This window comes from Pecten maximus, chromosome 3 (assembly GCF_902652985.1).
Source record: "Pecten maximus chromosome 3, xPecMax1.1, whole genome shotgun sequence".
NCBI classification, from domain to species: domain Eukaryota; kingdom Metazoa; phylum Mollusca; class Bivalvia; order Pectinida; family Pectinidae; genus Pecten; species Pecten maximus.
Genome location: NC_047017.1, coordinates 47715758 through 47739979, shown reverse-complemented (window position 1 = coordinate 47739979; position 24222 = coordinate 47715758). Strand labels below are relative to the sequence as shown.

General features: G+C 35.9%; 2 protein-coding genes across 2 annotated transcripts; both read right to left on the bottom strand.

Annotated features, from left to right (window-relative positions):
- Positions 1-1208: 1208 nt before the first annotated feature.
- Positions 1209-3306, bottom strand: LOC117324384 (mammalian ependymin-related protein 1-like). Its single transcript, XM_033880230.1, has 5 exons — positions 3174-3306; positions 2690-2724; positions 2391-2525; positions 1578-1852; positions 1209-1307 (listed from the first exon to the last, which is right to left on the bottom strand). The coding sequence occupies exons 1-5, from the start codon at positions 3238-3240 to the stop codon at positions 1241-1243; spliced, it is 579 nt and encodes a 192-aa protein (XP_033736121.1). The 5' UTR covers positions 3241-3306; the 3' UTR covers positions 1209-1240.
- A 2256-nt stretch (positions 3307-5562) lies between these two features.
- On the bottom strand, positions 5563-16759 carry LOC117322791 (protein-glucosylgalactosylhydroxylysine glucosidase-like). The gene is made up of 12 exons (XM_033877735.1): positions 16691-16759; positions 15790-16083; positions 15141-15346; positions 13841-14045; positions 13147-13325; positions 12495-12718; positions 10656-10839; positions 9941-10150; positions 8576-8785; positions 8066-8166; positions 7551-7676; positions 5563-7034 (listed from the first exon to the last, which is right to left on the bottom strand). Exons 2-12 carry the CDS (start codon positions 16077-16079, stop codon positions 6684-6686), a joined length of 2286 nt encoding a protein of 761 aa, XP_033733626.1. The 5' UTR covers positions 16080-16083; positions 16691-16759; the 3' UTR covers positions 5563-6683.
- Between the last annotated feature and the right edge of the window lie 7463 nt (positions 16760-24222).

Here is a 24222-nt window from a genome sequence, read left to right as displayed (position 1 = left end):
TTTGGACACACTTATTGAACCATTCTACCACAGATATAGATATATGTGCCTCAACTTGACTAATTATTTATATCTTATTCGCGTGTATTAAGACGTTTCCTTTTATCAATTGTATGTAATGTTAGCCACTGTTTAAATTGATAAGATCGAGTGTCATATCCCTTATCTGAGACCAGGCTTAGAGTAAATATGTTGAGGCAGCATTGCCGGTTTACGTATACATGAAATCATTTTATAGTGAATACCTATTGATGAAGAATTTATTATATTGTTCTTTGTGAATGCATTACATATGTAGATGTATTCGGTATGCAGGATTAATTACGTATCAATTATTGTGTTGTATGATGTATTCCAGAAGTTGCTTCATAATTCTGTGTAACCTTTCTTGAATATACATGAAATTTAATGAACTATTCACTCTTGTGTTTTTTAACATTCCATTAATGATAATTTCAAAACTTATCTTCCAAAATTTTGTATAAATTTTGTCCCTAATTACATGGCAATGACTATCAATCGTTATTTAACCAAGCAAACTTCTCTACTTTGACTCGGTGTTTATGAAATACATTTGTTTATCCTGAATTAGAAATCTTTTGCGCGTATCCGCATTGTGAGATTATGCGATATGGTCGGACATTAATCTGTTAAATGGCGTTCAAGTGGTGACAAAATGACTCTTGTCATGAAAAGTGGATACGAGTCCTTCACATATAGGTTTAAGTCCTTCGTGTATGGGCTGTGTCCTTCATATGATCTTCCATTTTTAACATTGGTTTGCATTGTGCTAATCTGATTTGGATAACACAGAGTTTCACTTAGAATGCATATTAATTTTTTTTTAAAAAGCTATACATTTAATGTAATTACATTTTTAAAAAGTTTTCCTATTAATAAATATAACCAACACGGACGATCCGATTTATGACAACATCATCAGCCTCGGTTTTAATATAAGATTAAGTCGGAAGTAGCCAATGGAACCTTGCTTGTGAAGCCTGGGTGACATTAGTGTGTGAGTTTGTAGGTTAAATGTTCAGTTATTTAAAAACAAAAACAAAAAACAACAAAAAACAAAACAAAAACATGTATCCCCGCTTCTAATGACGTGGTTCATCGCATATAGATATAGTGTGTGTAGTTTGTACGAAAGTGCACGTTTTCAAAAAGGATTTGTTTAAGTGAAAAGGCAAAGAAATCTCATAGAAATTGTAATAAAGTTTAATAAATCAAATATCTAAAGACACTCCTTTGGAGGAATAAACACATTGGGATCGGAAATTCCAATATTGACGTCAAACATCCTGAAACAGAAGAATAATGATTTTGTTCAGATTAAACCTTTCAGTAAAATTAAATGTACGTATGATATTTCAACACTTTGACATTAAAACACGAATAATTCAAATTACATGTAAATGGACATAAAGTTAAACCGAAGTTGAACTTTTAAGACTTTTGAAAATTAAAATCTTTTGTGCAATTATATATCAATATACGAGCTCACTAAATAAAAAGTATATATGAATAAAATTGTCTTTCATAATAGCATATATATTTCATGATTCTCTTACGTTTGTTGAACAAATCCTGTTTTCTCGCTGTAGTATCCAAACTCAATTGGCATGCAGTCTGGGACAGTTGACACACCGAAGAATTTGGCACCAGTCGATCTGAAGGTACCCTTAAAATTCTCCACGACCATGAACTCTCCGGGGACACCAGCAGCTCCAATGGTCGCCTCGCCCTCAAACTCGGCCTCCCGGGGAACACCACGGGGGATGAAGGGCTCTGTCAAGTTTGTGACGTTACACTTCCTCGTTTTCAGGTTCAGAATGTACCCCTTGCCCTATAATTCGTTTGATAAAATAAAGTTGTAAAACATTATCCAATTCGTTGTAGGAGTGCCATATTAACATATATTTACACAAATATATCAACATTAATGAATTTACAAAATCAGTATCTGCTTTTTGTCATAAAAGATGGAAATCCATGCTTTAAAGTGTGTTGGTAATTATATGTTTAATGTATTTAACATGTCTGTATATAACGATCTAATGAATAAATATAATTGTTTAATACGCGCGTACATTTGCTGCATTTAAACGTTGTCCAACAAAGCATGTCTGACATCATGTCCTTGTGTTATTTGTGTTAAAGTCATCTCGTGACAAATGTAAGCATGTCTATCTTAGTTTATCAGATGATATACATCACATTGTCGTATAGTGAATGAGGTGTTTGTACATCAGACGTTTACGTTATGTATATTCAGTGTATACATTGTGTGTTGTGGGTGATATACTTGACTACATGGGTATATTTAGTGTATACATTGTGTGTTGTGGGTGATATACTTTGTGTGTTGTAGATGGTATACTTACTACATTATGGAGAAACAGAGTATCGAAGTAATCCCGATCAGATCCGAATTCAACCTCCTCGATGATTCTTTCTCTCCTTTGTGTCTCGTCATAGCTGACCTTTCCAAACTGAGTGAAGTTCTTACTCCTATCCAGCTTCAAAAGATCATCATTAAGATTGTTTTCAATGAAAGCTCAGGCATATACTTGTACATACAATAACTGGTTACAATAGAATTACACCCTACATACAATAGCTGGTTACAATAGAGTTACACCCTACAGACTATTACTGGATACCAATGTATAGACATACTTACAGTCAAAACTCTAGCTTCCCATTGCTTTGGTGATTCTGAAATGAACACATACAGCAGATAGATAGATAAAGGTTATAGAATAAACAACGCGATTTTAACGCATAATTCCCTCTGAACGAAATGATGTTGATCGAATTATTACCGTGGTCAGTGGTCATGAGTAGCAATTTTGGTGTCATATACATTTTTAATGAGAAATCGGGAATTGCTCACGTTTATTTTATTGATTGAAATAGATAAATGATGATAGTCATTGAAATTGTTATTTTGGATTAAAAATGAAATTTGGAATATCCCAATGAAATATAATTACCTACTAAATAATAAAGCTACTACACACGATTTAACTAGGCTGATATTAACTTCATTCGGAATTTATTTATTCATAGCACCGTGAAAAGTAACTTTAGATATATTTATCACAGAGATTCGGCACCAGCTGATTGATTCTAACAACAGTACTTATAAACATGATGTAACTTACGACAAGGCCCGGGGATTTGAGCGTAGGCAACGCAGGCAAGAGCGCTGAGGATGACTAGATATTTCATGGTGAATGATAAAGTCCTTAATGCGGCTCCCCGATCTTTGTGAATGACCACAGTTGGACGTTGGTCCTAATATATGCAATGACTATCTTATCTGTTGACCTGTCCAAACTGTAGAACTGGCAGTTTCTGAATGTACAATCTTAGTTGATTTCGAAGTTTTGTTAGCCTTTAAAGTAGCATGAAATAGCCCTTTTTCCATATCTCAAGTGATAAAATTGACGCCATAAACAAATATATCTCCTTCTCTTTGCCAATAATTGAACGTCTCAACTTTTTACTGAATCTAAAATCCCATACATAACGTTAATTTCGTATATAACCAACAGAGGTAAAGCTAATCAGACACCTCGGCAGGTGCTTGTGTAACAGGTCACTATTAAGTGACCCCTGTCACTGGACGGCACCACGTGTAATACCATCATCACAAGTACATAAACAATATATCATACAGTAAGGTTAAGAAGTCCATTTGCATTACAAATGTAGTAGACATATAATGGCTTCGCAATACTCTTTCTGTGTTTGTCCACCATTTAAAAAATTAAATACTCCTTCCATTCGATCCAGGAAAATTTGAATTGCTTGATAATCGAATTATTCGTCTCTCTCGTGTGTAACAAACGACCATATTCATTGGCCAGTATATGTGTCGGGTATAACCCATTTTCAAAATGTCCATTTTGATTGTCTTAACTTCCCCTCTAGATTTCCACGTTTGTTCCCTAGCGCCAATGTGTGTTCACCGAGGCACGTAACAGATGTATGATGTCCCTAGCGTCACAGTGAGATCCACGAGGCACGTAACATATATATGATGTCCCTAGCGTCACTATGTGATCCCCGAGGGACCTAACAGATGTATGATGTCTCTAGCGTCACTATGTGATCCCCGAGGGACGTAACAGCTGTATGGTGTTCCTAGCGTCACTGTGTGTTCCCCGAGGGACGTAACAGCTGTATGATGTCCCTAGCGTCACTGAGTGGAGCTCGAGGGACGAAACAGGGGTATGATGTCCCTAGCGTCACTGTGTGGTGGTCAAGGGACGTAACAGCTGTATGATGTCCCGAGCGTCACTGTGTGGTCCTCGAGGGACTTAACATATTCATGATGTCCCTAGCGTCACTGTGTGGTGCTCGAGGGACTTAAAAGGGGTATGATGTCCCTAGCGTCACTGTGTGGTGGTCAAGGGACGTAACAGCTGTATGATGTCCCTATCGTCACTGTGTGGTCCTCGAGGGACGGAACATATTCATTATGTCCCTAGCGTCACTGAGTGGTGTTCTAGGGACTTAAAAGGTGTATGACGTCCCTAGCGTCAATGTGTGGTCCTCGAGGGACGTCGGGGCCGCGGTGGCCGAGTGGTTAAGGTGTCCCGACACTTTATCACTAGCCCTCCACCTCTGGGTTGCGAGTTCGAAACCTACGTGGGGTAGTTGCCAGGTACTGACCGCAGGCGGGTGGTTTTTCTCCGGTTACTCCGGCTTTCCTCCACCTCCAAAAACCTGGCACGTCCTTAAATGACCCTGGCTGTTAATAAGACGTTAAACCAAAAACAAACCGAATCGAGGGACGTAACAGCTGTGTGATGTCCCTAGCGTCACTGTGAGATACCCGAGAGACGTAACAGTTGTATGACGTCCCTAGCGTCAATGTGTGGTCCTCGAGGGACGTAATAGCTGTATGATACGATTTTTTCTTAAATTTGACCACCATATGTATAAATGTATATATTACTAAATTGATTTCTTAACATCCTATTAACGTGTTAGTTTGTTCTATTAAACAGAAAAACACTTATGTCGTAAATACTGTCAGTGTGTTTAATTGACGCACGTTGTTCTTAATGTAGGATGAACCATTCAAATTTGATAAGATTTCTGTTCACATTAAATAAGTTTTCTTAGCTAAAAGATTGAATAATACTGAGTCTTCAAAATAAAAAGGAAATCCCACATATGTATTACGTCAACAAACACGCCATTTTGATAACTTAAAATTGATAAAAAAAAATACGGTGAGAGTCTTCAAAAAGTACTATAAGAGCTTCGTCAGGTTGTTCAATAATAGATGTCCCGACACTTTATCACTAGCCCTCCACTTCTGGGTCACGAGCTCGAAATCCACGTGGGGTAGTTGCCTGGTACTAACCGCAGGCCGATTGATTTTCTCCTGGTACTCCGGCTTTCCTCCACCTCCTAAACCTGACACGTCCTTAGATGACCTTGGTTGCCAAAAGAACGTTAGCCAAAACAAACCAAACAACCCAAAATTGTTCGAAAATTCATTATATTGCATACATTTAATTTGTAGCAAAAAACAAGAACAGAGCTTATGTTAATTCCACTCTAATAACAGACAGTTTTACAGATTCAAGGTGATTGTGTATAGTCGTAGACGATGTTGTAATTGTACACAATCTTTGCCTTTGTGCCAGTAACTGGTATATGTCTGATCGAAAATGGCTTCTAATAAGTGGCTCTGATCGCCAATCCGCCATTCTTCAAAACAAACCAGTGTACGCATGCGTGCATTGCATATTTTTCGCGGCTCATTTGCATGTAGAGAGGGAAGCAAAGACTAAAGATATTCTCCCTAATTAGTAGGTAGTTTTCCGGTTTTAACTGTATTTATGAATAACTACGGTATTGATTCTCATTACATCATCATTAGGGTACATTGTATATATTCTATCATTCAGCATACTGTATTTATTTTGTAATTTTATCATAATTAATAAGTTACGAAAACACAGAGGCTTCAAACTTATAGGATCAGTATGCCTTAAATTAACATAATGTTTACAACCAAGAGGAGAAAAAGATATAAAACGTGATATTTTCCAAGAGTTTGTTTCAAAACTAACTTTCTGTTAATTACTAAAATATGTAAATTTACTGCAGCAAATAAATTGCTTTAAATGTGTTGTTTTAAAGGTAAGATAGATAGTCGTGAAATGCAGTGAAGTTAGCTTCTCGGACGTAACATTACTTCATAGAATTCCAATATAGTAATAACAATATGATGATAGAAATCATCGTCAATGTAGTTGACGATTGCATCATTGTAGATACCGGAAATTTAAACTTAACTTATACAGGAAAGTAACAAATATAGAAGACTCGAGATGTATAAATTGTGGTGAGGTATCTTTATTAGTAAACTGTATATATACTGTACTATATATAGGCTGTATTGATCATTTTTACTATAACAAAAGTACATGTTTAAAATATAACGAAAATACTTACTATTACTTTTTCATGGAAATTATTTAATAAGTTATGCTTTTCTGTTAAACTGTGAAGGTTTCATTCTTTTCAATGTGATTGTATTGTATTCTCGAACCAAGGCAAACATAATTACTCGAGAATGCTAAACCCCCTATACAGTAATATGTAATTTAAAATAACGTCCTTCTATAAACCTTTAAAGGTTACCAGGATCAGGCAAGCATCAGTGAGGCTTTACACCTTTGGTACCGAACTAAGACACCGATATCCAGAGTCTGTGTCTGACCAGTAGAGGCTATGACAACCTTCATTTCGTCTGTAGCTTCCTTAGTCTGGTTAATTGTCATGTATTTAGAATCAAAAGTGAAATCAAAGTACCCTCCCAGATAGTCAACCCCGGTAATATTAAAGGTCGATGTGTCAGGAGGAAGTGTCGGATTAAATTGAAGCCTGTCTTCAAATATTCTAAAGCCACCATAACCGAATAGAAGGGACTGTAGGTAACCGCCGATACCCGTTAGGAAGTTCCTGGCACCTCGGCCTCCTGGCTCCTCGGACCAGATCTGTAAGTCAAGGGAGATAACTCTGATATATTGTGTACACATCTAGGTTTTATTGGATGCAAGTGAACTTTTATGAAATTATTTACGATTTAAGATTGATGATACTCTGTAGATATACGAAGGAAAGTACTCTAATATGAAAGAAGAATGCTAGGCGTGTAAATCATTATCAAGAGCATATCAACATGTACACGAAATCGTAACTCAAACTGTGAACTCGTTTTAGGTGCCTTCAACGCACCAGGTTAAAAACCTGGGGGAACTGAAAATGGATTTTATGACCGATATAATGAAAGGTTTTATAGTTCATTGTTAATTTTAAATCTCCACATAATGACGTGCATATATTCCGCGTGTAATTCTTGGAATAATGAAATAGAAACGATATAAACAGTATTATTTTCAACAATATAATAATATTCATAATGCCCATTTTTCGACGAAGTTGACAAAAGATCAAAACTGTAAATTATTTACTTCATTCTTTACATAATTGAACTGATAAATAATACTTACATAGAAAGGTGGAATGACATTCTGAAACTGTTTCTTGAAGAGATCATCGGCTTTAGTCGTGTCGTTTAAATCTAACCAGCCTACGGCAAACATCCCCCATGTCATGGCAGGCCCTCCTGGTGTGGCCTGAAACGGGTTGTTCCGTTATTTATTTATTAAGATAATTTGCTTCAATTGGACATACCTGTTTTTCCGTATTCCATGTATAGGACAACATCCCATATCTTGACGGCAATTATCATTGTCTCCTTTACTGTTCATCGACGCAAATACTTCATTAGGGTTTGAAAATGGTGGTCTAAAAACGGGGTTTTAATGGGGACATCATAAAAAACTAAAGGTTAATGTTTGTTGACATATAGGCTAAAGGTGTCCATATGAAATAAGATTTCTTTATCTTATTTATCTGAGGGGTTATATTCTTTATAAGTCGGATGTCATATAGTGAGAATCTATTTTAATATATCTTCTGTATAAATCACTATAATTTTATATAATCTTGATTCTTCATCTACCTTTTCGTATATGTTGAGATCGTTTCTCATGGCGTCTGTAGAAAGGTCTGTCATCAGAGGGAATCCAAGGAGGACGACATCGGCCTGTTTTACTTTAGTACCTGTAAAGGTATGTGTAAGGTAACAAATATATTTAACACTCCACTCGTACACCCACTCAGAAAGGTTGGTATAAAGGAATCGCCTTGATTCCATCACGTATAATCGATATGCCCTGTACGCGTCTGTGTACTTCTAGATATCTCTTTACCGTCTGGACCGATTTAGTTCATAATCAAACCAGAACATCGAAAAAGGAATTCTACACTTGACAGGATTTTGTTGACATCAGTCAAGGTTAAAGGTGAAAGGCCGACTTTAAAATAAAAAGGAGACGTACAGTATATTTCATGAACCCATGTGAAGCTTTATTTCACTTTTGTGGGGATGGGGTATATCTACGTAAGCCCCTGCTCACTAAAATTTTAATTAAATCCGACACACCATTTTTTATATTTTCATGAGTCCTACCTTGAGTGTACCCGTCAAACTCTGGATGCCAATTTCCGGTGTCGTTAAATGGTATGTATGTCTTATTTGCGGTTTCCTCCCATTTCGGATCTGCCGTCTTGTTGATGAGAGAGAGGGCGTACTTGGGTAGGAGGAGACTGATCTTGGCTACACTGTTGGTGTAGACAGAGTTGTTGACTGGGTAGTGGTACTCGTCCGGAGGCATCACGTCTATAACGTTGGTTATTTAAGAATTTTATCAACTTATTTGACATAAATTGATTTTAATTTCTACAAATCTTACATATACATAAGGTGAAAAATAAACAATAGTATACAGTTATTGTATGGGTGTGAGGGAAATAGCACTTTTATTTTCCCTCGAAACATTAACTATTTCTCGAGGCGAAGCCGAGGGAATAGTTAATGTCAAGGGGACAATGAAAGTGCTATTTCCAGAAATACCCATACAATTACTGTTTTATAATATCCACATTTAAATTAATCATTTTTTTTTCAAGACTAGTAATAATAGCAAAGACTGTTTCAATAATCAAATTGTGATGTTAATTCAAAATCAACAAAAACAATTACTTGTTGTAGTTTTAGCGTTGTCGTTGTCTTTCAAAAACAATTCTTGTTATCATCATAAATCCTTCTTTATCAATTCATCATGTATAATCATTATGTCCTGTCCTATTTTACTACCGGGTTTTATCATAAATTCTTTTATTATACATTTCCTTATTTTACACTATATAAAAGGTAAACAATAGAAATGCTATTTGAACCACATCCTCCAAAAATGCTATTAACCAGGTTAATAGTCAAAAATGTTATTTAACCGGAAGGAGCGTATTCATATTAATGGGGGGGTTGTTCCTTCGGATCATCTACACTGCCATCCCTTGTATTACAATAAACAATTTGATAAAGACCAAAACCGCATTCGTGATCATAAGCGTAATATGGATGAAGAAGTGCTGGAGAGGATTTGGTTTGTTTGTTTTTGTTTTGTTTTTTCACTATCACACATGAAGTTATAAAACGGCAGTTAGCATGCTGAAAGACTATCTTTTGGGGAAAACATTAAGAACAGTGGCAGATTCGAACACTGGTTCGGGAGAAAAAATGAAATGATTTAGATACTGGTATAGTTATATAACTGGTATAACAGTTATTGTATGGATATTTCTGTAAATAACACTTTGATTGCCCCCTTGACATTATTTTTTCTCTCGGCTTCGCCTCGGGACATAGTTGATGTCTCATGGGACAATAAAAGTGTTATTTCCTTCACACCCATACAATAACTGTATACTATTTACATTGTAAACTCCTCATGTATAATAAATATGCCTTGCTATATTTATACATTTATACTACCGTGTATTTCAAAACGATCCCTGCTTTCGTTATACGTCATACGAGACATCCAGAACGAGGCTATGTCCGTGATGACGTCAGCACCACCCTCGTTTTGGATGAAGTCTTTGTCCCGTGTCATCATAATGTACTGCTTGAATGCGAAGGCTATATCGCCGGTGATGTGTTGTTCATATTTGGAGCATTCGGTAGAGGGACACACATTCAAACCTGTTTAAAGATAATAATGTTATTAATTTTACGAACAATAACATAATAAACACTTATCAAAATGTGTTTGCTTTGAAAAGTCGAAAGACATTGTTATTTTTTGAAACTCAAACACAGAGTAGTGCAAACTTTTTCCCATTTATTCATTAATATTTTGTAAAACAATACAATTAGATAAACGACAGCAATAGTAGGATAGACACACCAAAGCACTAACAAAATCACCATTAATCATTGACAAATGTAATGTTAACACCCCGATTTCTTAAAATGCATTGATCACCCACCAAAACAGATCGGACAACAACAAAGCAAAAAATAGAATGTTGTTGATTTTTTTTTTTTTTTTTTTTTATCATGATACTATTTTTAGACTGGTAAGACTAATTAAGATGGGGTAATAAGCTGGAGAAACACAATGGAACATGTTAATAGTCTTACTGTTCTATCAGTAACAACACATACTAATACAACTAGACCAGAGGGGACTTTATAAAGAGCTTACCAGAAAAGGCTATTTCCCATGGGTACATCGCCCCTTTGTACCCTCTCTGTTTAGCATACTGCTTGGCCGCCTCGTGTTTCCTCACTCGCGTTTTGACTATCTGTTTGCCCTTATCACTAAACAAAAGTAATATTGGCGGAAACATCCAGGTCTCTTGGTCCCAGAACACGTGACCCTCGTAATCCTGGGGAAAATACAATATTACCAGTTTAACTACTTTTAACTCAATCCGTAAAAGGAAGGACATTTATTTTAATGAAAAACGGAAAATTAAAATCATCATTTCTGAGGTACTCACTGCAATATAAGTTTTGTGACCCGCAGTAGGATTGAAGAAACGAATCAAATGTGTTTCTGTCGACTTAAAATAACACGCTGAAGAATAGTTTCGTTTATGTTAAATTATGTTTGAAAAGCAAACCGCACTAATAGAACTTGTATATAAAAATTCACTGACCTTCTGTAAACGTCGATTGATAAACCAAACGTCAACAGGCTAAAGCATCGACCACGAATATACCGCGAATATACATGTATATTCATGTAATAAACACCAACAAAAACGAATGATAACGTCCAAAATGATTGAATGTGGGGTGATTTGTTTTTTTGTTGTTTTTTTTTAACATTTTTAGCAACTTCAATTTATCTTATTTCCTAGCACAACAACTAGAATTACATGATACATAAACGTACATTTCAACTCATTTGACCAAGATGGCGGAGAACACAACCGAATTGATTTTTTATCATACACTCCCACAATCATATATAACACACTCTCTTCAGCAAACAAAATAAAGAAACTGAACAAAAAGTTTTAACATTTTTACTTGCAAATAGTTCAGTTAACTTGAATAAAGTGGGGCGTCGATAAAAAATACGACTTGATGTACTAATTCTTAACTCTGATTAAACAGGCCATAATGATATGAAATTGGTTTTATCTTCAACATATATTTTATTACTAATAAACACAATCTTTTGGCTCTAGAGATACCTTGGTGCCTACCAACTTCGTGTACTTGGGGCAAGTATGTTTTTAAATTTAACGGTTAAAGACTTCGTGAGATACAACTGCCATTCAAATCAATCTACAATATGCTCATATAGAATATATTTAAAAAAAACTTTCGAAATTGTTTCTCAAATCTTGGATTAAAATAGCATGTGCCCGTTGAGTGTATAACAAAAAAATGCTTTTCAGTAGGAACACACTTGGTCAACCAGACGTCATAGAATCCGAGACTACTTAGCTCTTGCATAACATGATACATACAATTCATTTTGCATTTTGGCTTCGCTATGTTAAGCTCTACAAGTTCAATATAACATGATTTTAAAACACAATTATAATCTAAAAACCCAATATTTAAAAACAGCAATGTTTTGACTAATTTGTAAAGGGAAACGTCCAAGCTCAGAGTAGACCATATAAGAATTGGCGGTCTTTTTTATACCAAGTGCAATTTTTAAGAACAGTAAGTGTACATTCTCTAACTTTGGTGCCGGACAAAATCCCCAAATTCCACACCCATAATTCAATAAACATCAAATATATGTATCAAATAATGACAATTAAGTTTGTCAATTGATCATGAATCTTTTTTATTTTCCTGTCTAACAAGAAGAGAGTTTTTCTACTCTTTGGTAGCAAAGTCATTCAAATGCTTAACAAAATATATATTATACATGCATATAAAATTTGAATACGATATAATGAATTATTCATTTACTTCGAATTTAAAATATCTACGGAAAGGTGATAATATCACGTATGATATCATTATTACTCTTTTGTCGGTTATTTATCATCTTTAAGTTACAACACCAATTTACCTTATTTAGAGCTCCATGGGCTAAACCTCCTGGTGATATTCCAAAAAACGGCTCGTATTTAACGGTTTCTGGGACCTCACTCACTAAATAGTACATAGCAGCATAGTTAATCCTGCTCATGTTCTTGTTACCGCCGACATCTATCCTCCCCTTTCGCCAATTCTTTTGTTCCCATACCTGCTGATGTGTTGACTCCAACATACCGTTCAGGAAAAAATCAAGGCCTTAAATCAATAAAAACATGGATTAAAAAACGTGTACGATAACATATTTCACATCCATACCTAAATCCAGTTTCACAACACTTAAATCATGTAATTCATTTAGCACCTGATTAGAAGATAAAATTATTTGTAAACCCACTCGAGAATGTATTTTCTTCCAGAAATTTCCTCTTCGCAATGGCAAAGGTACTTAAGACCACTAGGTTGGGTTACTTAAGAAAATTTATTTGGTCATCACACTGAATAGCATTCCCATTTAATCCCAAAACAAAGATACTGATCTAGTCCTATTGGGAAGGAAGTTCAAAACCATGAAAATACACGACCCTTTCTCATTGATGGTACTTTGGCACATTGATATAGAAGTAAAGAATCGGCGTGTCGAGCGTGATACATGAAAAGCACGTACATTTGGTCAACACACATACCTAACTGGAGATATTCCGCGACAACGTAATCACTGTAATCAATGGACGTTAAAAACAGACGCCGGACGGACTCGCCGGAAGGAACTGTCATGACGTCGGGGACCAGGGACGATATGACCATAAATTCGGCTTTGTCTTTATCGTTATACTCTGCCTCTTTTGGTGTTGCTGTGTACAGGCTGTATCAAGGTAATGTGGAGAATTATTAACACAAGGTAACTCATGATTGTAAGCGTAGTAACATGTGGTAGAAATGATCCGTTTAAATGTATTATAGAACATACAGATAATGTGTTCTGATTCAGAGGTCGGAATTTCTTATTTACTTTGTATACATTTTCACATTTCTCGATATTTTGTTACTAAAGGGGAGGGGGATTACAGATGCTCAAATACATAATCTACAGAAAATTTCATTGCGAAAGTGTCATTCGAATACAATTGTCTACACGTTTGTACTTACTTATAATCGCCGCGCTACAAGTTGTTTCGAGGAGCAGATGCAAAGCAACATAAATCGATTATGTAATGCACACAAATTTTGGGGAATCCCCTTTCACACGTCATAAAAGTAGGGTTGCTTAATATACAAGTCGGTTTCATACTTCAGTATCCGTCACAAAAAAAGTTATATTAAATCCCATCTACCTATATCAGTGTAAAATCAATCGTCACTGTAGATTTGCATGGCTACCTGAAATCCCCCAATACAGTAGTGTTTGTGATCTGCAGGTCATCACTGGGCGGTCCGAGGTCGTGTGAGAGGTTGAGATGCACCGCACCGCTATATCCGTTGGTCACAGAAATCTCAGTAACCATCAGGCTGTACAGGACTTGATGGGCGTACATTTTTAGTGTTACCGTTACAAACGGAGATGTATACTTTTCAATGTACATACCTAAAGAAAGAGGAAACATTAAACATTTATTACGTGCAGATAAGTTAAACAAAATAGTAACATCTCATTTTGTGCAACAGTTTAGGATCTTGCTACATCCAATGTGAGGTTATGATAGGCATTTTGTAAGTTCGCGCATTTGGTATCAAGTTTATAGTAAAATCCCCGTATAGGATATAGGGAACATAGGTAAACACAACATGCTTATTATAAAACCTTGTTTAGGTATAAGGTATAAAAGCATAAACATTGAAACCCATTTCAAGTATAAGGTATTAATATCTAGATATAGAGAAAACCCAGATCGTGTTATATGTATCAAACATATACTAGTAGTAATTGATACCCAGTTCAGATATTATTTATGTAATGAACCGAGTTCGGGTATTATATACTGGGTCTATATTTAAACCCAGTTTGGGTATTATATATTGGGTATATATTTAAACCCAGTTCGGGTATTATATATTGGGTATATATTAAAACCCAGTTCGGGTATTATATATAAGGTACATATTAAAACCAAGTTCGGGTATTATATATTAGGTACATATTAAAACCAAGTTCGGGTATTATATATTAGGTACATATTAAAACCCAGTTCGGGTATTATATATAAGGTACATATTAAAACCAAGTTCGGGTATTAGACATTGAGTATATATTAAAACCCAGTTTGGGTATTATATATTATATACATATTAAAACCTAGTTCAGGTATTAGATATTAAGTACATATTAAAACCCAATTCGGGTATTAGACATTGAGTATATATTTAAACCGAGTTCGGGCATTAGATATAATTTGGGTATTTATTAAAACCTAATTCAGGTATTAGATATTGGGTACATATAAAAACCCTTTTCGGGTCTTAGATATAAGGTATATATTAAAACCCATTAGATAGGGTTCATTATCACTACATACAGATACGTCAAAGTCATCAATGAACTAAGCATAACCCCGAGTTGATAGTTATAACAAAGAGTACATGTGAACCGTCCGACATGATAACGTCCACATGAAGGTTAGATGTCAGAATTATGTGTAAAACAATATGGGATAGTTAAATCCTAGGTAATATATCAAAATACCCCGGCCGACATCCAGGGAGTAATTCCGAGTATCTACATCAAAGTCGAATCCCGTGATGCTGATGGAGGAGGTGGCCTGTAGCCTTGCTCTGTGACTTGTGACATTGTAGCCATTGTACAGTCCACCCATATACATTGTGTCGCTATGGACAACCATAGCCACGTGACCATTACCAATAGTTGGCATCGACTGGGCATCGGGTAATCTGAGAGATCAAAGATGACAGCGTATGTGTTAGGTGGTAACTAGTTATTAAAAGATAGTAACAACTGCCCAAAATATTATTTGCTTATCCATATCTTTAGCATTTATTGTTTGTTTCTGTTGAAAAGTGTCATTAAAGCAACTTCGACATGTATTTCTAAATGTAAAATGATAAATAGAAAGGTATTTTAATTAAAATTATGTGATATGATAATATTTTTACTTTCAAACCAATACCGACGGGTTGCGAGATAAATATCGTTTTACGTATATCACGGATAACATATTCAAATCGAAGGAATCTTATCCATTAAAGTCTTTTCATTCCCCGTCAACTGTAAACAGCCTTTTTCTTCCTTTATATCTCACTCATGATATTTTAGGATATCGCTGTAAAATGATTGTAAGATATTTAGGAAATTGTAAACCAGAGATGATACATACTCCTGGGTTGTAAACACTGTTACATCCGGGTTGAGGAATGCTGGGTAAGGTCTCTCCTTGTACTTAATTCTCTTCTGTGTGCTCCCGTGGATCATTGTAACGTATTCGTAAGAGTGCCTGTGTCTTCTTGTGTTAGAATGCTGATAGTTCTGAATTGAGAGGGACACATTTGTACTGTCGTTGACTTCTTTAACTGACATACGTATATCGACAGCAAGGTATTGGTGTGTGATACACAGGACGCATACTAGTAAACGGAAAGCGCGCCAAGGGGTACAATTCTCCATCATCTACCTACAAAACAATGTAAATGACGAAAATAGTGATAGTATGTCTCCATGTTTAACTTTGTCAATATAGTATGTTTTAAGCAATCTCCAAAATTTAATAGAATTTCTGTATTTCTGTCAAAAAATAACAATTTTAGTCAACCCCCACCTTAAAAATGAGATAGTATGCTCTGAAATGCATAGCAAAATGTAGAGATCAGTAATAATTACCCTAATTACCACGTTTGAACCAAAAAATACTGGACAATACAACTACCCTCTGAAGAAAAGTCAAGTTTCACAGCCTTCCTTACAGGAGGGGGGGGTAGCACAATTTGCATGACATTCCACAACTGATGGATTTGTTGAAATGTGTGCTCTGTGATCTATGTACAAATATAATGTACTGACTCTGTACTGAGGAGCAGCTAGGCTGCAAAAGCCCTTTTACAGTATGCAACCAAACTTCTTTGCGTGTCAATAATATTTGTTTGTATATATACATACCAATCTAACTTTTCGTCGCACGCAAGGCACGTCATAAATGTAAAATGCGTCCAATTACTTTATCACCTAGTTTATTTCAATATATGCATTTGATGGGGATATAAACATAGGTAGCAAATACTTACGGTAGAGTTTTCTTTTCCACGATATAACGTTTTACAGAGAAACTCCGCACTTCATCCTCAAGGTCGGTGTGTACAAAGTATCACTGAGATAACGCGAGTCAGCCAACAGTGACCTTACTCATATGTAACCTGTTTGTCAGGCTAAGGTGATACGGGAATTCAATTCTTTCTGACATATATAACAGTAGACTAGCCTACCTTATGTCAGTAAGGTTGAACATTGAGGTACGGTGCTGATAAACATTATCATACATTGATGTGTACCGACAGCATACGTTGTCCTCAAAACAGAAAATAGATATTTGAACAATTTGATATCAAACCAAATTATAATGGAAACAGATAGATGTATTTCAGAAAGTGTATACATATGTTTATTGGATCTTGAACGTCCTCGGGCCTACGTAACACGAGGACGGATGTCTGGGCAAATATAACAATAAAATAAAACACAATAAAGAGTTGACTGGACTGTAGAGGAAAAGATCGGAAGTGTTAAAAGGGACTACAGGATAAACATGGAGAAGGATTCTCGCCTCCGACGATAAACATGGAGATGGATTCTCGCCTCCGACGATAAACATAGAGATGGATTCAGCTGATTTAACGATTTACATGGAGTGGGATACAACTGATTCTCACCTCCTACTATAAACATGGAGTGATACACAGCTCATTCTCACCTCCTACTATAAACATGGAGTGATACACAGCTCATTCTCACCTCCTAATATAAACATGGCGTGGAATACAACTGATTCTCACCTCCTTCTATAACCATGGAGTTGGATACAACTGATTCTCACCTCCTACGATAATGATGGAGTTGGATACAACTGATTCTCACCTCCTACGATAATGATGGAGTTGGATACAACTGATTCTCACCTCCTACGATAATGATGGAGTTGGATACAACTGATTCTCACCTCCTACGATAATGATGGAGGATGATACAACTGATTCTCACCTCCTACGATAATGATGGAGTTGGATACAACTGATTCTCACCTCCTACGATAATGATGGAGTTGGATACAACTGATTCTCACCTCCTACGATAATGATGGAGTTGGATACAACTGATTCTCACCTCCTACGATAATGATGGAGGATGATACAACTGATTCTCACCTCCTACTATAAACATGTAGTGGGATACAACTGATTCTCACCTCCTACGATAATGATGGAGTTGGATACAACTGATTCTCTCCTATGATAATGATGGAGGATGATACAACTGATTCTCACCTCCTACGATAATGATGGAGTTGGATACAACTGATTCTCACCTCCTACGATAATGATGGAGTTGGATACAACTGATTCTCACCTCCTACGATAATGATGGAGTTGGATACAACTGATTCTCACCTCCTACGATAATGATGGAGTTGGATACAACTGATTCTCACCTCCTACGATAATGATGGAGGATGATACAACTGATTCTCACCTCCTACTATAAACATGTAGTGGGATACAACTGATTCTCGCCTCCTATGATAACCATGGAGTGATATACAACTGATTCTCACCTCCTACAATAGACATAGAGTGGGATACAACTGATTCTCACCTACTTCAATCTCTAAAAATGTTTTAAGATATGCACTACCATATGTCACCACGCAATTTGTAATAACGACGCAATTTGTAATAAAAATTTCAAAGTTATTTTAACCGGATAAATTGTCATCAGATCGAAAGATAATCTTCACTTGGTACATATTTCAAACTAATTATATTGGGAAAATAATTGTTTTTTACTTATAATGACATTTGGAAAGTTATTACAAATTGCGTCGTGTTGCATGTGCACATCAACGCAATTTGTAATAAAAATTTCAAAGTCTTTTTTACCGGATAAATTGTCATCAGATGGAAAGATAATATTCACTTGGTACATGTTTCGACCTAATTCTATAAGAAAAATACTTATTTATTACTTGCAATGACATTTGAAAAGTTATTAAAAATTGCGTCGAGTGCATATGCATATGGATGTAATATACATTTATATAGAACTCTAAACGGACACTCTGCCACTGAGCTACCTGGTCGCCAATGATCGACTTAGTCTAGTTCCGCTTCATTCCTCCCTCCTTTTTCAAGTCTTCATCACCAAAGACCACAAGTTTGGATATCCCCTTGTTAAGCATATTCCTAATGCTTTAAATAGGGTATGCAAGCTCACAAATTGTGTAACAGGAGGAAGATAAAATGTAGCACATGCAACACGACGCAATTTGTAATAACTTTCCAAATGCCATTATAAGTAAAAAATAAGTATTTTTCCAATATAATTAGGTCGAAACATGTACAAAGTGAAGATTATCTTTCCATCTGATGACAATTTATCCGGTTAAAATAACTTTGAATTTTGTATTACAAATTGCGTCGTTATTACAAATTGCGTGGTGACACTACCATATCTTTTCTCCGAGTCTAATTTAGTGTTGTCTAATCATTATACAATCTGTAAGTGTGTGGCGTGACGTTAAATGTAGACTTGTACATTAAATATGATCTATAACCATGCTTAAACAAAGGCAATAATCGCAAATACGTTAAAAATATCATTTAATTACACAAGACAACAATTTATAACAGACACTTTAATACATATGTTTCAAGATTCTTGAGTACAGCATCCTTATAACAATGACAGCTAGGGTTATGGAATAACTCTACCCAAGAGAGGTTTTTTTTCATTTCGCACATTGAATCCTAATGACAAATATCGGTGTACATCTTAAAGTGCATAATCAACAGGATAAATCGAGGAATTCAAAATCTTTCAAACTCATCACCAACTCGGGAAGCTGAGATACTGGTCAGTCTGTGCTATCGTTGTTGTGCCCAATAAGATTACAAAAACTTTTTCCATTGAAAGTAAATCTGACTTTCAACGAGAGTGATATAAGGCGAAAAAGGGGAAATGTTTACATGTCTCCTACAACATAAAGAAAACTAAAAACCTACAATCATTTGAATGTTTAATATTTTTCGTTGCTTACATCATATTAAGCATAGATATAATTAATATAGTCATTACTTTTATATCACGATATATCAAATAGGCATAACCCGTTAGAACATCCCTGGCTATAAGATGAACGATATATAATTTGACTAACATAACCTTTATCGACTCATGCACATTTAACAAACTACAAAATGGATCAGGCAAGCATCAGTGAGGCTTTACCCCTTTGGTACCGAACTAAGACACCGATATCCAGAGTCTGTGTCTGACCAGTAGAGGCTATGACAACCTTCATTTCGTCTGTAGCTTCCTTAGTCTGGTTAATTGTCATGTATTTAGAATCAAAAGTGAAATCAAAGTACCCTCCCAGATAGTCAACCCCGGTAATATTAAAGGTCGATGTGTCAGGAGGAAGTGTGGGATTAAACTGAAGCCTGTCTTCAAATATTCTAAAGCCACCATAACCGAATAGAAGGGACTGTAGGTAGCCGCCGATACCCGTTAGGAAGTTCCTGGCACCTCGGCCTCCTGGCTCCTCGGACCAGATCTGTAGGTCAAGGGACATAACACTTATTGCCATTGCTGCATTTATTTGATAATTAAAATACACGGAGAATATACAACCTTACAGTGTCATTATGTACAGACAATAGCATTAAATCAGAATTATAATAATGTTATTGTTATTGGAATTATAATTGCAGTCTGTTCATTCTAAACAGCAGATGTACTCAATGTTTATTTTAAATTCTTACATAAAGTGGCGTAATGGCATTATCTCTTTGTTTCAAGAACATTGGATCCGTCTGACATGTGTCATTAAGTTCCAGCCAGCCTATCGTAAACACCTCCCATAACCTGGGATGATCCTTCCTGTGTTACCTGCAACTGAAACGTTGACTATGTTCAAACAGATAAAATCTATGTCTACACGTATAAACCTGTTTTAATATCTCCCTTCTGAGAATCATCGTAAATAAAATCTCGTGACAAATTACGCTTTTTTTATTTCTTTGTTATCAACTATATTGTGTGTAAAACGATATGAAATTAAAAACGCGCTGAACGTTTTCTTATAAATGAGTATAAACTCTAAAATTGTGGTTTCTCATAGTCCATAGGTTTAGAAAACAGGAGCAAAAAGTGTTTATTTTTCTCCAAAGCTATTAAATGGTTATGATTTCTGTATCAGTTTTATTTTCAGCGCCGTGAATGAACTGCCACTACTAAATTACTTCTTGGTATCAAAGTCAAAACTAAAGAACAATGCCTCTATAATCAGTCATATCTACAATAATAACATGTAGGGCATCGTCCTAGCTGGAGGTAATGTAAAGCAGAATTTATATCCGAAAAACAATGCTATCTAGGACGCAAACTTGGAGATAATATAGACGCCTTATCTGTGACAATCGTCTAATACCTTATTACATAACATTCACTAATGATAGCATAAATATCAACGTGTACTTAATTAATGTAAGGGGCTCATTCTTTATTACATATTAAGAGTGCTTCAAAGGAATAAATAAAAAAAAACTGTGTATTGAAGAATAACTTGCAAACGTACAAGGGAAACATCATTTTGCAAATTATCTCTAACAACCATTTCGCACAAACAGGTATAATTACTAACGACAATATAGTCAGAAGGGATCGATCATGAAATGAGTAAATATCAGATTAAATCGCCAAGTTCATTCTCGATACTTCAGGGTCTACTTTCATTTTCACTCTCTTTGCCCCAGGAATATAACATGACAAAATCCACAAGCTATTTGATTGGTGCCTGGAAAATCGCGACCGACCCCTATAAGCGGATGCAATCCTTTCAACGATTAGGAAGGAGCGAGACATAAGTTTAAAGTCAGTCAATCTAACGACATTCTGGCCACGAGATCGTTTTAAGTGGCATCAAATGACGTTTCTATTTTATCCAAAGATATATACAGTACCCCTATTATAGCCGTCAAACTCTGGATACCATTTGTCTGTGTTGTTAAAAGGTGTGTATGTTTTCACGGCAGTTTCCTCAAATTTCTGATCCAATGATTTGTTTACAAGTGAGACGGCGTACTTGGGTAGGAGGAGAATTATCTTGGCTACACTGTTGGTGTAGACAGACTTGTTGATTGGGTAGTGGTACTCGTCTTACCCCAAAATATTATCAATTTTAATCAAGAATCTGTTGGGGGTTTTTTTCAGATAGATATATTGAACAACCAATTCAAACTTGTTCAGATGAATATATTTACGTTAGAAGTTTTTGTTGAAGTTGAACTTGTATTGACCTAAATTAAGAAAGGTCTCCAATAAAATTATCGGTTATACCGTGTATGTATAATCGGTTTTCGTTTTTGTTGAACGTCATACGAAATATATATAATATTAAAAAGACTCGAGATTTAGTTGGCTCTGGTGAATCGTGCAGCTTGGATATCACACCTGTAGTTTAACTGTTGAGACAAGAAACAAAAAGGAGACCAACCAAATAGAGGTAAAACAGTTCATATGATGATACCTTGCATCATCAACAAAGGTAATTTTGACATCGTCACCTGGCTATCCGAGATTGCTGGAGAGGTTAAGGAGAACACTGGTGCATTGTCTTCAGTGATCACGGTGACTAACAGTCTGTACATGACCTGATACGCGTACATCTTCATCTGTACTCTCACTGCCTACTCATCATTGTTCTCCTCAATCTACACACCTAGCTAGATATAATAGAGGGGAGACAATTAAAAAATGACACACACAGGTCTAATCAATAAGTTTTTAATAACATAGATTAAAGAAAGGCATTATCGAATGTCAATCTGACATAAATGTATTTTACAGCATAAAATTCTTGCTACTTTTGGTATCCATTGTCCGGAACACAATTCCATTTTGTTGTAATATCGCCAATGTCCGTGAGTGACGCGTAGAACAAAAACAACATACCCCTGCCGACATCTGGCGAGTAATTCCGAGTATCCACATCGAAATCAAATCCCCTGATGTCGATGGAGGAGGTGGCCTGTAACCTGGCTCTGTGACTTGAGACATTGTAGCCAATGTACTGTCCACCCATATACATCTCGTGTCGCTATGGACAATCGTAGCCACGTGACCGTTACCAATAGTTGGCATCGACATCGCAGCAGGTATCTGAAAGATCAATAAGAATAAGTTAATACCTGTAAACAGCATATGGTTTCTTGATGTGTCGACATAAAAGTCATATTGGACAATAGTCATATGCTACATCAATGTATATGTCATTGATTCTAGATCTGTAGTTTTATTTCTTCTAATCGCCGTCTTATTTAACAAATGAATAGAAATATACGAGTAAGGTATTTATATATTCTAAATAAGTTATAAATACCACTATCATTAAGATATTTTGATCAGTCGCTAAATTTCTATTTTCGAAATCTGCATCAGAAATTGTTCTTGAATACATATCATGTACCACTAAGTATTTAAAAAGTCACGTACTTGTAAGTAGAAAACAAAGTAACTTTCGGATTAAGGAATGTTGGGTAAGGTCTCTCATAATATTTGATTATCTTCGGTGTGTTCCCGTGAATCAGCGTTACGTAATTGACGTCAATGTTAGAATGTGTTAATACCAGTCGAGTGTGCATCACCTTGAAGTGGGGATGTCCTATTCAGATTGGGTTTGCCTTGCTATCACCGGACGTTGTAGGAAGACCGAAGAGATACGTCACGAATATCACTAAGTATATAACAAATATCCCATGATTAAACACACGAGTTTGTATTCCGCCTTAACGGAAGGTTGTACAGTTCAACTCAGCTACATTTCTACATACATACTATTATAACCTTATGTTACCGGGCTGCTGTTGGTATACACCTTAAGCCATGATAACTCAGTCGGGAGAGCGTTTGGCTTATTCATCATCTGGTGAAGATTCGAAGTGTGTGGTTCGAACCCTATCAGGTGTAGTTTCAGCTTCTCAGAAGCTGATATGATCACATAACATTCTGTGATACCAGTACTATACAAGGGTGGGCGCATTACCCCGATCGATTCAGATTGCAGTGGGCCTCCTTATATTATTCAGTGTGGTAGTCATGAGCTGCTACATGACGACTCTGTTCCAACCTTACCCTGGTCGACGACAGGGCGATAAAGACCGAATAAATAAACTGACACGGTATCTCTGGTTGTTGTCCAACACGACGCCTTAAGATAACCATCTTAATCTACCCTTTCGTCTCGACCTTATAATGACCTTATGACCTTATAACTTATCAACTAAGATAAACTTCATCTGAGTTTTAGGATTATCTAGGGCTCCGAAATATATTCAGAGTTCTTCTTTAATCAGTCACCATATGTATGCAAGTAACTGCATATCTTGACCATGATTGTTAAACCCTAATACGACTTTTAAAAGCATATATCTTATCATCTGATGATATAAACTCAGGCTACATACTCCATATTTATAAAGTGGTGACGTATATGGTAATATTTACATTCTGGTGTTCTATGCAATATAATATTCTGAGACTACGTATA

Coding starts and splice junctions, on each gene's coding strand:
- LOC117324384 (XM_033880230.1), bottom strand. CDS start 3,240: ATGAAATATCTAGTCATCCTCAGCGCTCTTGCCTGCGTTGCCTACGCT. Junction 2,526..2,689: donor GGGAAGCTAGAGTTTTGACT/GTAAGTATGTCT, acceptor GATCTTTTGAAG/CTGGATAGGAGTAAGAACTT. Junction 1,308..1,577: donor ACAGGATTTGTTCAACAAAC/GTAAGAGAATCA, acceptor CTTCTGTTTCAG/GATGTTTGACGTCAATATTG.
- LOC117322791 (XM_033877735.1), bottom strand. CDS start 16,079: ATGATGGAGAATTGTACCCCTTGGCGCGCTTTCCGTTTACTAGTATGC. Junction 13,326..13,840: donor ACTGTATTGGGGGATTTCAG/GTAGCCATGCAA, acceptor ACCTTGATACAG/CCTGTACACAGCAACACCAA. Junction 10,840..12,494: donor CCCATGGAGCTCTAAATAAG/GTAAATTGGTGT, acceptor TATTTTCCCCAG/GATTACGAGGGTCACGTGTT.